At 55.1% G+C, this 13,022-nt stretch overlaps 3 protein-coding genes across 3 annotated transcripts; 2 read left to right on the forward strand and 1 right to left on the reverse strand.

Annotated features, from left to right (window-relative positions):
• Positions 1–1,688: 1,688 nt before the first annotated feature.
• PG997_001468 (uncharacterized protein) lies at positions 1,689–4,928 on the forward strand (the record flags this gene model as incomplete). The annotated part of the gene is made up of 3 exons (XM_066805783.1): positions 1,689–1,859; positions 2,045–2,415; positions 2,489–4,928. 3 exons carry the CDS (start codon positions 1,689–1,691, stop codon positions 4,926–4,928), a joined length of 2,982 nt encoding a protein of 993 aa, XP_066675556.1.
• A 2,217-nt stretch (positions 4,929–7,145) lies between these two features.
• PG997_001469 (uncharacterized protein) lies at positions 7,146–8,517 on the reverse strand (the record flags this gene model as incomplete). Its single annotated transcript, XM_066805784.1, has 2 exons — positions 7,146–8,066; positions 8,293–8,517. The coding sequence occupies 2 exons, from the start codon at positions 8,515–8,517 to the stop codon at positions 7,146–7,148; spliced, it is 1,146 nt and encodes a 381-aa protein (XP_066675557.1).
• A 3,865-nt stretch (positions 8,518–12,382) lies between these two features.
• Positions 12,383–12,808, forward strand: PG997_001470 (uncharacterized protein; the record flags this gene model as incomplete). Its single annotated transcript, XM_066805785.1, has 1 exon — positions 12,383–12,808. One exon carries the CDS (start codon positions 12,383–12,385, stop codon positions 12,806–12,808), a length of 426 nt encoding a protein of 141 aa, XP_066675558.1.
• Positions 12,809–13,022: the final 214 nt, after the last annotated feature.

Raw genomic sequence — 13,022 nt, forward strand, 5'->3', positions numbered from 1 at the left:
TTGGTGGGCTGACGTGCCGAAACGCATACATGACCCTCGATCTATCTGAGCACCGCGATTGCTCTGGGTAGACGACCGTTTGTGGTTCAATTGAAGGAGAATCGGGTGGATAAGAAGATAAGAAGCGTGCACGAAATATGCATAAGTCTGCTATGGAAGGCTCTAGCTTTCGGAGGAGGAGGGGCATGGGATTCCATGGGAATCCGCCAGTGTGCTTGGTTGCTTGGACTGCTTGCGTAACTTGAAGCAGCTAGGCAGGGCAAGGCAGGGGTACCTGCATGAACAGGACATTGATGGAGGTTGGGGATATGAAGGTCGGCAGCGATACGTGCCAGCTCACGATACGTGCTTTTGCTGACGTGATGGGCAATCCACCTGACTATGTAGAACATGCATATACCTAATTACAGGAGATAGGAGTTGCTGTCGAGACGGTGTTTATCAGGGGCATCGCCTATTCATAATATCTAACAAGAATGGCGGGCAGATGTGCGCGGACAAAGCAAAGTGGAAGCCCTGGTTTGATGTTGGAATCCCTCAATTCGTTCTGTTCCCCACTAGCGACGGTTTGGGCAAGGTAGGCCCGGGATGTGCGGTTTGCGTGCACGTGCTTTGCACTTGCTGGCCGCATTCTGGGGGAAAGCCGTTTCAAGTCTCCAAGTTCTGACTTGGAACACGCTTGACTCTGCTTCAAGCGCAGAGCGACAGGCGACAGGCGACAGGCGACAGGTTTGGCATGACCCTGTCTGGATCATCGTTCGATTTCGCCGGTGCCTTTTTGGTAGGCATTGAGTCCACTAAAAGGCTTTCTGCTGGCGGTTGCAACTGGCGGATGCTCGTGGAAGAAGCAGGAGTCGGGTCACCACGGAGGCCCGTGTAGGGCTTGCAGGGGACTGGACAGGGTATGCCGCCGCCAAGTTAGGCATTGGGCCTGCATTGGGTACATTTGATGTGCTCCCTCAACCACTCTGCGCACAAGTTGCAAGGGACCCGGCCATCGATTTTTGACGTTGCGCGAACCAAACACCTGCATTGCAGTGGGCTCGCTCTGATTGATGAATGATCCTCCAGACCCATTCGGACCATTCCTCCAGCCCAGCCAAACTAAACGGTCGAAACGATACATCCGTAACTGGACTTGAGCCCGACGACCAGACTGCCGTCCTTCTCGTCATACAAGAATTCGTTCCTTACCTAAACATACAGGTGCTGGCTGCTGGCTTAATTGAATCTATCTACATCCATCCATCAATCCAACGTAATTGCTCTGCTCCTCACCTGCGCGCTCTCTCCCTCCCCCCCCCCTCTCTCCCTCACTCGCTCACTCGCCCTCTCTCTCCACTCGGCCGGCCTCAATAGACAGCTTGTTCTTCTTCTCTAGACCAATCTTGCTTTTTAGCTACTTCGTAACGCGCTAACCACCCCCCCCACGGCTGCTCTACATTTTCCGCAACCCGACCCCCGAACCCCATTCTATTTGAACCTGATCCCGGCGTATATACAAAACCAGTTATCACAGGCTAGACTTTGCGCCGAAACGTAGCTCAGGTGGCTGGTCTCAAAGGCGTCGAGACGGACGGCGTAGCGCACACTTTATCGAAACACCGGCCAAGAGGTCATTTGCGAGAAACTCCAAATCTACTACATACGAGACGAAACACCCTCCGGACAAAGCCTACGATAATATCATGCAGCCCTCAAATCACTCCCGCTCCATGCAGCGCCGCTCACCAGGGGCGGACCCAGGACCGCCGCCCCAAGGCAGTGTCCCTCAGCGCGCCAACTCTCCGGCCAACATGCAGCCGCGCTCATCGACGGCGTCCAACAAATCTGTGCCCGGAAACTCTAGGCGAGGAAATGTGAGTAAGCAAGCAACTGACGGCGCCCTGAGGCTCCCACCGTCCGAACTTTCTTTCCCGGCGACCTGTGGCTTGACTGCCTAACCTTTCGTCGTCTTTCTTTTCCTGTCTTGCCACACATACCACATACCGTCTTCTGTTTCCTTTTGCGCAGTCATCGCTGACACAGTCTTATCGTCCTACAGTCAAGCGGTAACGCCATGCCTTTGTCCCAGATCGAAAAGAGCGTCACGCACCTGCTCGTCGCCACGAAACAACTCCTTGAAACCCTGACACAATGGTCGCGAGGCACAGCTACCGACACGCAAGTGTCCGACGTCTACGTGAGGCTCGGCTATGAGTTCAACATGGCCTGCCGGGCCTTCACGGCTATAAACGTCGATACGTCCGACCTGGGAAACGTGCCCGAATCGCTGCGTCACATCCTCGAAGCCACTCTCAGCCAGGAGGCCAGCACAGAGAGTCTGGAGAAATACCTGCCGAGGATACGTGATATCATCATCAACTTGCTCCACGGCTTGAAAAGGAAACAGCAGAAGCTCCGCCAGAAACAATCGCGTGATCGGGGAGAGCGGCAGCGGATCGCCAGAAGGGGCCTCCAGCATTGCTAACCGCACAATGAGCACTAGTACTGCCGGTAGCGTTAACAGCGGCCTCACGAGTCTACTGAACGAAGGCATCGAGAATGGCTATTCGACGCGAGACAGCTCAGCCCCAGGGTCAAGCGGTGGTCCATCTGCTGCCAACGTTCAGACATCTCCCACCCGAAGATTCCCACCGCGAGAACAGTCCCATCAATCTATCAACTCCGAGCAGTCGTCCATGTCGAGCAACACAATGCAGAACATACCGGTTCTCCCGCCCTATCCCAACGATGAATCCTCCTCCGCCGCCCCCGCCATGCCCAGCGGTCCACCCCAAAACCAGATCGATATCGATTCCTTCCCGCCGCCTCCGCCTCCCCCGAAATCACAACAGAGCGCCCTGGCTGCTCTCCAGAGGGGTGGCGACCTCGAGAGACGAGCCTCGCGACGATACTCCGCCTACCAGATCTCCAAACACTTGGGTGCGCCGACCGGCGGCGTGCCCATGTTGCCTTCGCAGAACACGCCGTTACCAAATCGCGGACGAGGAGAAGTGCGGGAGTCGATGCGCGCGATGCAGGTGCGCGAGGCCATGAAACACAACCGCACCGACTCGAGTAAATCACAAAAAAGCAACTATGAGAACTCACCTGTGCGGGCCCCCAGCAAGGTCTCAGAGCAGTCCGAACCGCCAAGCGATGCTTCTATAGAACGTCCCAAATCGATCCCACCGCCAGTAGCCTCTCCGGACGAGCGGTACAGAGCCAGTGCTACGATATCAGGTCCATTGGACGATGCGTTCTCCGCGGGGAGCAGGTCAACTTCACCAGAAAAGAGGTCGCCACCACGGACAGGGACACCAAAGTCCGAGCCGAAACCACAGCTGCCACCCAAGACACCCCCGGAATCTAAATCAAACGGGTTCATCGAGCAATCGCCGCCGCTGACGAAGGATCTGACACTTTTCCTCCAGTACAAGTCCAAAGTCAAGAAGTTTGTGTTACCAGAAGGTTATGCCGATCTGACCATTGGGCGGCTGCAGCTAGCCTTCATCGAGAAGTTTTCCTGGAACACTTCTACGAACGGGGCAGATCTTCCCGAGATCTACATACAAGACCCAGTTTCCGGAGTGCGTCATGAGCTTGAGGATTTGTCGGATATTAAGGACCGCACCGTCTTGGCTTTGAATGTGGAGGTGCTGGATGAAGTGAAGCGTCACATCGACGATGGCATCGGTTCACTCAAGAAAGCCATGGAAGAAGTCAAGCAGAATGTCGACGACCAGGGCGCCGCTCTCCAGCGAGTATCCGACCGACAACTAGAGGCGGCGAAGGAGATGACGCGCCTCGCCAGTGCACCTCCGGTCACCGTGGAGAGCTCGGGTGCCAAGAACATATCTCCTGGAGGCAAGCTCAACCCAAGCCAACTTCGCGAGCTCCAGACCCTGAAACGAGACTTGGCCGTCTTGCGCCAGACGTATTCCAGCTTCCAGACCGACATCCAAAGCTCTATGTCATCACTCAGGAACAAGGCTGCCAACGTCAAGGTTGCCGCGGCGAAGGCATCCGTTCCCTCGGTGGAAGGCGACTCTGGCTACTCCTATGTCACCAAAGGCCGCAAGCAGCTCAACACCGACTCGGACCGCCTCGTCGGTCGGGTCGACGACCTGCAAGATCTTATCGAGGACTTGCGCAAGGATGTGGTTCATCGTGGTGTGCGACCGCTACCTCGCCAACTCGAAGACGTTTCCAAGGATATATCGCTGCTTCACCAAGAGCTTGGCAAGGTTCGCGAGTACATGAAGCGTGAGAAGCCCATCTGGACCAAGATCTGGGAGAAGGAGCTCGAGGACGTGTGCCAGGGCCGAGACGAGCTGAAGGTCATGGAGGACCTCATGGTGGATCTGATGGACGACATGGACAAGGCCACCGAGACCTTCACGCTTGTGGAGCAAGCCACCAAGGAGCAGATGAAGGACAACTCGACCCCCGCACAGCGTCAAATCTCCAAGGGCCTGGTGAACTTCGGCAACGGCGCCGACCCATCCGCCGCCAAGGAGGGCGTCCTCGATGAAGTCCGCGCGCTGAACCCGAATCACGAAAACCGCCTCGAGGCCATCGAGCGGGCCGAGAAGCTCCGGCAGAAGGAGCTTGAAGGCCGGCGCGACAACCCCCTCAAGAAGGAGCTTATCAACTTTGTGGAAGAGGGCAAGCTGAAGAAGAGCGGCGGCTTCGAGGAGGTGGAGCGGGCGCGGCTGGCCAAGGACGAGAAGATCCGGCGCGAGGTCTGGGAGCGCATGAACGGCATCGCGCAGGAAGACGAGTTCGGCGAGGAAGGCGAGGAAGAAGAAGAAGAGGATGAGGAACTCGAGGAGGAGGAGGAAGAGGAGGTCGAGGGCGAGGTCAACGAGGACGAAGAAGTCGAAGTGGAGGAGGAGGCTGGCGAAGAGGAGGCGACACCCGCGAAAGACAAGCCGGCGGCATGAGTAATGTGAAAGAAAGCACCAAGGACGCGACGTTATGGATATGACACAAAGTGGAAGTGGGAAAGGGAAAGGTCTTGGCATCGACTGGTTTCATTCAGGCCGGTGCCCACGAAAGCCACGCATTTGGGGGTTTGTTATACTTTTTCTGTCCTGTTTTTGTTTTTCCCGAGCGTGTTTTGGGGTGCGTGTGGGATTACTACTTATTATTTTCTGTTTCTTTCTCACAAATAACTCCTGCTCTTGGCCATGGTTGGCGTTGGAGGGGGTTTTAGGGAAATGCGGCGGGATTCTGCTCATCATATCGTTTTTTGTTCTCGAGGGTGTATCTAGACATAAGTTCCCTCTTGTTCCCTCCCACATCGCGGGGGGATTGCATATTTGTCGTCTTCCAAACCCATACATGCATTCCTACGGAGACAGAGATGGATGTGATGATGGGTGCGGATCGTATATGGTTTACTTCACGGGGAGTCGGATGGTTGGTTGGGTATTGTACGTACTTGCCTACTGAGTACAAGAAGGAACGGCCGAAGTGAGTGAGTGACTTGGTCGAAGAAGATAGTTATTATACTTGGATTGAGCCTTGCATCATATATTGCGCGTTTTTTATTTGATTGGCGTTTGATTTCGATATGGTGCTGAGGGTGTTAGAAAAACAAAGAGCGAGAGGACGTCTGTGTATATAGACTGCGCCGTCACACACACTGGCTAGTCTGTCCGTCTATCTAGAGGACATGTTGGTTCAACTACTTGGTAGTGTATAATGTATTGCTATTACAGGCCTGTCTGGTTATTTTTGCCTGCATTGTCCTGATTTGTTTCCAATGGTGTATGCTTGCCCTTATCCAGGAGTCGCAAATTGGTGCTGCCAGGGTTCAAGTGTTGGTTAGTTTCACGAAGGTGTTGGTGAAACTTGGTACACGAGAAGCTTTCCCTCCGATTGGCAGTCTAACATTGAAGTCGGAGTCTAAGTAAGTACGAGAGAGAGTAAAAACATTTAAAGTAGTGAAAACTGCCTCTTGTTTCCTCAACTAATATCTGACCGATCAAACACTGCTGACGACCTTCCTGGACACGACGGGACAACACTTGCATACATTGTCATCGAACCTCTTTCCACTCTACCTCGACCGATACCTACTCACGCAACAACGATGGGTCCTATCACACCTTCAACCGATGTGTCTCTGGTGACCCAGAAGGAGAACATTGCGAAGTTCTCTGCCTTCGTCGGGGTGTGGCTGGTCCTCGTCACCATCAACGGCTGGCTGGCGCTCGTGGCCAACTGGAATTGTCCACGGTCAAATGAACAGCTGGCCATCAGTCTGATGTTCACATTCATGGCGGAAGTGGCGTTCACTGCTGTAGCCCTTTGCGACATGGGGGCTGAGCCGACCGAATCCAAACCCACAGCTGCGCAACAGGGGGCAGCCCGGGTCCAAACCACTTACATCCGAGCAGCAACGCCCGCCCCGCGATTTGAGGAACGAAGCAGATGCCCAGACGAAGAGGTCGTCCAGCGGCCGCTATCTTTTCGGGTTCGTGGGTTTCATGCTGGGGTTGGAAGCGGCTATCTTGATCTTGATGTTCCTTGTTGCTAAGCCTCACCTGGCTCTCGTCAGATTTCTCGTCTTTTCTCTGTCTTGGCTGGGCTGTGGCGTGGAGATGGTGTTTTCGCCCATCGCGGGCGCGGTGGAAAGGGGCATCAGAAGGGGTATCGTGAGAGCTCGTTGACGGGTGAAGTTCGTATTGCCCGCGTTAGCGGATCTCACAGTCGACTGCCGACAAGCGATGGCCTGGACGAGGGGAAGCATCCGTGGGGGCTGGTGGCGGTGCGCTGGTAGTTCATCCGGGTACCAGATACAAAGTCGGGGAATTTTATCTGCTCGCTGCGTGGTGAAGGCTTGTTTTTTGCCCTGGGTTGCATGGGGAGGCTCGAGAATGAGAGAGCGTGATCCTTTGACATCTTGTCCAATCAGAATTACATATGACTGAGGTTCAACGCGGGCCGAGTCTGCAGCAGCAGTTCATGTCTCAGTGAAGTTGATTGGTTACCGTATCAGCCTCACTGACAAGGATCAACAACGACCGCTCAGCTAAATCCAACTGCTTGGGCACCAACCCCGCAACCTGGTTCCTGTCAGCATATTCCCACAAGATCCCTTCCTTTCAAGGCGTCTTACAAGCTAATTAGTATTAATTATATAAAGGTTGCTACTATGGTATACACTGCTCCGCAAACAGCGCCTCGCAGCGCGCACTGTACACAACATCCGGCGTCGTCCCCCTGACGCCCTCGAAATCCGACTCGTTCCCCTTGACCCCCTTCCCGTCCCCGACGCGGACGGGGCTCTGGTAGCCCAGGTCCGCGGGCGGGGAGTACGACGACATGACGCCCGGCACGACGGTGACGCAGTTCAGCTCGCTGCGGTCGCACGCGTCCTTGAGCCCGATGTCGAACGCCTGGTTGTCCCCCTGCACCATGCGCGCCAGCACCTTGTCGGCGCTGCGCCGGCTCACCGCGTACGCCCACGAGCACACGGCGCCGCCGTCCTGCACGAGCCGGATCCCGGCCGGCGGGTGCTGCCACCCGGTGCCCTTCCACCGGAGCGTGTCGAGGCCCCAGTGCGGCCGCGCGCCCGTCCCGTTCAGGCGCAGGGGGTCGAAGTACGGCTGCGATACCGAGGACCAGCCTGCGGCCGCCACCGAGGCCGCGGCCGGGACGGGCCGCATCTCGGCGCCGCAGTGGCCCAACCACAGGACGTCCCACGCGTCGCCGTAGGGGCTCGTGGTCGAGAGGTCGTCGGGTCCGACCCCGGTGAAGTTGCGCACGTGGTCGACGACGAGCGCCATCTGCTTCGTCCGCAGGCTCACGTCCCAGTCCAGGTCGTCCTCGACGATGAGGGCCGTCTCGAGCCCCGAGCTGATGACGTGCTTGAGCACGTCGAGGTGGGCGAGCCAGGCCTTGGCGCTGCCGACGCCCTTGCCGTGGGCCTTTTGCTGGAAGGCATGCAGGACGTCGTCCGGGGACGGGGTCTGCGGGAGCACGGTGAAGTCCAGGCCGGTCAGCTTGGCGGCGGCTTCGAGGCCGCGGGTGCGCCAGCTCGGGCGGACGGAGAGGACTAGGAGCTTTTCGAACTGGAGAGGTTACATCCCGTTAGCACGCCCACGTATGTATGTATACCTAGCGAGCTTGAGTCACATGGATATAGGGCTGAGTTGGGCCCCCATAGTTTGTTTACCATGGCGTGTGCCAATACTCCACTCTGGCTATGCGAAAGACCAGCACCGGGGAAGAGACAACCTGGGGCGCCGGGGAGAAGGAAGGAAGAGAGAGAGTGAAAGAAAAGAGAGATCTTCTTACTCCGAGCGTAGCGTTGGTCACTGCCTCGACGACACTCGGCGCAGACGCGGGCACCTGCGCCGGTTTCATACGATCGGGCCTCCACGTCCGGGGCGCCTCGACGTCGGTGGTCGAGTAGGCCCGGTACATGAGGATGATGGGGACCAGGAGGAAGACGGCGCTGAGGGCGACGATCCCCCGGCGCTTGGCCCAGTCGGCTGCTTTCCGCACCCATGTGGACGCCATTGGCGTATGTGTGCGCTGGGCCAGCATGCTGGACAGCAGAAGCAGAGCCTTCCTGCCTCTGGCGGATGGGCTCAAGGGGCCTGGCGAGAAGGGCGGATGCGGGAACGAGACACGGGCCTTATCAGGAAGGAGAGTACAGGTCCTGACCGGCTTCAGGGAAGCTGTCAGTGTGATAACGGCGTCGAAAAACACCCGACCAAAAAAGAAAAAAGTGAAAATAAGAAACAAGTTCGTTTACGGAGTTACTGCACAACAACAGACAGAATAGGCACCAGCATTCTGGCAGCGGCGGTCAATGCAGCAGACAGGGAGTGAGTGAGGCGCCCGAGTTTGGTTGCCCGTCAGCCCCTTAAGGATGACTCTCCGCTTATGTTGATTGGAGTGATCCACCGCGACGGGGCCCCTGCCCAGGCCGATTATCATTAAAGATCCGGATATACCAACATTTTGGTCAACGCTAGCCGCCCGGGACGGCTTGGCGAAGAGGCGCGTAAAGTGTCAGGAAGGAAGATCCCTTCTTTGTGCCTTGCTTTGCTTGTCGGATTGCGGAGATCAATGTGATACAGGGACACGTACGCGCGTGACGCCAGGGAGTGGCACGTTCGCCAGAGAGAGGGCACGACACATATCCAGGAGTATCACAACGGCAGTGACGAACCAAATCGGGAGCGGCCTCGCTTGCCAATATGCAACCACTCAAAACCTCTGTTCGCGTTCGTGTACGACGCCAACTTTGCAACGAACAATTCTGCTGTGGTGCGGGTTTCCGTATGTAATGTGGGACGGCCCGACTTTCCACCCCACATAGGATGTTACATATATGACATATGGAAACTAAACGTCCTTGGAAGATGTGCAGGGCCCACCCCGGTAACCGCATAAGACTCTGGGAGTACAGTTTGGTACGGTATGCAGTATTGCAAACATATGCAGTGCCTGGCTTGGTGGGAAGTAGGTAAATCGACCGGACGGGTAGATAGCCTTTTAGAATACCAAAATGCCAAATAAGTATATCTGTACAAGGATAAATAGAAATACGGGTCGGTGACCCATATTACTAGCTACCGGAGAACCGTTGGTGATTTCTTTATGTGCATCTACTCGGGGGTCATGCCCAGCAAGATACGGTTTCCCGCGGAAGAAGAACAAGAACTAGTATCTGTATGCCTTGCTTTAAGCAGATGCTGTATATGCCACTCACACCATACCTGGATTAGAGCATGTAGGTAGGGACGGCTCGACGGGCCAGTGACCACCAGGAGCCGCTCAGACGTGCTGTAAGATATGCATGCATACTCACACGCCCTTGCAAGCCTGGGCTAACAAGCTTAATTGCCACGAGGGACTTTTCGTCCGTCCCCTGCTCTCATACCCTGGCAACTTACCCCGGTAGCCCCACAGACAGTCAGAAAAGATCCCTTCAAGCTTTGTCGCCAAAGCCGCGAGACTCTAACTGCTTCGAGGCAAGCACGGGCTGGGAACATTATGTGGCAGAGGTATGCTGGATATGGATTCATTTGGAATGACACTTTTTCTTTTTTTTTCTTTTTCTTTTGGATCACGGGGACATAGAGAGTTGAAAAGCAGGGCCGTTGTGCCTACCATGAAGACATATAGACCGCCGGCTTCCTCAAGGTTACGCACCGGCTCTTCATCTCAAAGGCCTTTAGTTGACGCAGTCTCACCTCTCGCACTTTCAGATTGAGCTGATTTCAATAACAATACCAGATTTATCGAGGACCTTCGTCTCTACCCATTCTCGTATCCGCAATGAGGTTCTTCCCAGCTGCCGCCGCCAGTTTTATGGCCTCGTTCGCGTCCTTCTTCGATCGCGGCTCCCGCCACTCGGTGTGACCTGGGCCAAGCCGATTTCTCCAGGTGTCCGGCATGTCGGAGATGAAGGGCGCTCGCGATGCTGAGGGAGTCAGAGTCGGGACGTGAGCAAGTCGATCGTTCGGAAGTGCGGTCGGTACTGGGCTGGCAACTATGAGACGGAGGGGAGGAAATTTGGTTATGGGTATACTGACTCTGGCTGTCGCAGTTTTTGCAACATGTGGTACTGGGTCTCTTTTTTGTCTTTTTGCTTTTCGATTCATACCAGCGCAGGCCAGCAGAAGAAAGTGACCCAAAACCGAGCAAAATCAACACATATCGACTTAAAGAGAAGGTATTATACCCTATTACCCCCTAAGCTCTATAAGCGTAGGCCTTCTATGGAGAAAGTTCGCCTCTAAGCTTTTGAGGATCTTGTGTGGAGTTGAGGCGCTGAAAATAAAGAAACATGGAGGGCCATGTGGATTTTCGACTAGTGATCTAGGCGAGCAGCCACTCTCCGTCGGATCTCGGGAAGCTCATGACGTCGACTGTGGTACGTCAGGTATATAAAAACGAACGCGTCAAAGCCCAGCGTGATCATGTCTGGCAAGAACCACACGAACAGAGCGATCCCAGCAGCCCATAAGAGCTCTGGTGTCGGCAGCGGCTTCCTACAAGCTATGTATTCCAAGCCCTCCGCGTTCTGACAGTAACGCGCTACGGCCGATACATTGGACCATAGAGCACGAAGAGTGGTGCAACTGTCCATAAATAGCCAAAGTAGTTAGGTACCTGATCGAAGGCAGGGATCGCAACACCAGACGGGAAAGGATGGAAGTGGGAATCTGGCATGAGGGTGGCCCGTTTGGCTCGTCTTCAGCCGCACTCTGCCAGACGCACGCACGGCTGGGGGCGCGGGTTGTGGATCAGCAGGCACCCCACTACCAATCACGGTCTGTACCTACTTCTCAATCCCTTTCTGGGCGGGCAGGGAGGATTCGGTCCCTGGACCATCTGTCACGCCACCGACTGCCCGAATGAGGGCGAAAAGATGCCAAAGAGGGGCGCAAACAGATACTCTTGCTCACATCAAGGATCTTCAGACGACAAGAGGTCGCTGGTAGCAAGCTACATTGAGACGGTAGCGTTTCGGGAATAGAACAGGCCAAGGGCTCTGGCTCCCGCACCACCTGCCTTACCACTAGACTGTCGGGTGGCCGAAACCACCCATGTTCACCATACTGCCCTACCCTAGTATTGATAAGCGTCACTAAAGCAGCACTACGTCAACAGCCGCGCTGAGGGGAAAGTTAAGCGCCATTTCGCTTCTAGAGACAAGAGAAGGCGGCTACTTAGCTGAGCCTCGATGCGTCAACTATGGACATACGCGGTGCCATGGAATCTCGAAACCCTTTACACATGTTAGAAGGCAATGAGGGAAAGGCAGCAGGCATCTTCAAGGGTCGTTCTGTTATAATACCGTCCTTTTGAGTCGATAGGTGTTGAGTTGGCTCGGTTTTGAATCACTTGCTTCTTCTAGCCCGCGCCGGTATGAGTCGAAAGCAAAAGAACAAAAAATTCGAAGTTCAGGCATTCCAGTCTATAAGTAGACTCTACAGCCCCCATGGAAATCCCAAACTCTGCAGGAATGGGCTCGAAGAAGCATTCGAAAAAAAAACGTAGAGGCAATGAACTTGGTCTCCATGGCTGTTGTGAGCTTGATCTCATTGGCGTCAAGGGGGCTGCGTTACTTTTTTGTTCCAGCGGCTGCGAAAACTCGGTGCGATAAAACCCAAATGCGAGGCAGTTACGAGAAAGCTAGAAGCTGTAAGCCTGTCTAGGTCCGTCTCAGACTGAAATCGCCTGCTTAAGTACATCTAGAAAGTTCCATTCTCTTCAAACATGGTCCGATGTATCACGAATAGGTCTTTTCTCTGCCAATTGCTTCCTTACAAGGACACGCTTGTTCTCATACAGCCTACCTACTGCACCTGATCGAAAGACACCGCACAATACCGGACTCAAACACGGCATATACGAAACAAGCAATATGAAGCAAGATCGGACCGAGCAGCATGTCGTCTGGGCTGCAGTGTGTCTGGTCATCGTCACCATCAACGCCTGGCCGGCGTTCTTCATGGACGGCTCTCCACCTAGCCTTCTCCAAGAGGCCGCTGCATGGCTCATACTCCTTACCGAAGCAATATATACGTTCTCCGCCAAGGTAGGGACCGCAGACTCTACCTCCTTCCAGAAAACACACAAACCTGCTCGCTGTGCTGCGGCCGGGTTCCTGGGCTTGGAGGCGGCCCTCCTTGTCCTGTTGCTCTACGTCCCTGCTCCGGCCCAAACGCATCCTCTCGTCATCAGCTTCTTCTCCTTCGGCTTCTTCTGGCTGGGATTTGGATGGGAGATGGTATATGCGCCCATCACGAGGGCGATGGGGCGGGGTAAGAATGCTACCTCTCAACAGTGAAGCTCACATCGTATACCAGCACGATGGTCCGGCAGGGACTACAGACAGTGGTTTGGTTGAACGGGGAGAGGGCAGAGTAGTAGGGGGACATGAACAGGACACCAGAGGAACCAAAGCAGACCTCTTTCACCCCAAGATGTTACTGTACTTGAGCCTTCATTGAATCCATCTGTATGCGAGCGTAGCAAGTTTGTTGATCCGGAGTCTTGGTAAA

This window comes from Apiospora hydei (genome assembly GCF_038363865.1).
Source record: "Apiospora hydei strain CBS 114990 chromosome Unknown utg000002l_segment0_segment0, whole genome shotgun sequence".
NCBI classification, from domain to species: domain Eukaryota; kingdom Fungi; phylum Ascomycota; class Sordariomycetes; order Amphisphaeriales; family Apiosporaceae; genus Apiospora; species Apiospora hydei.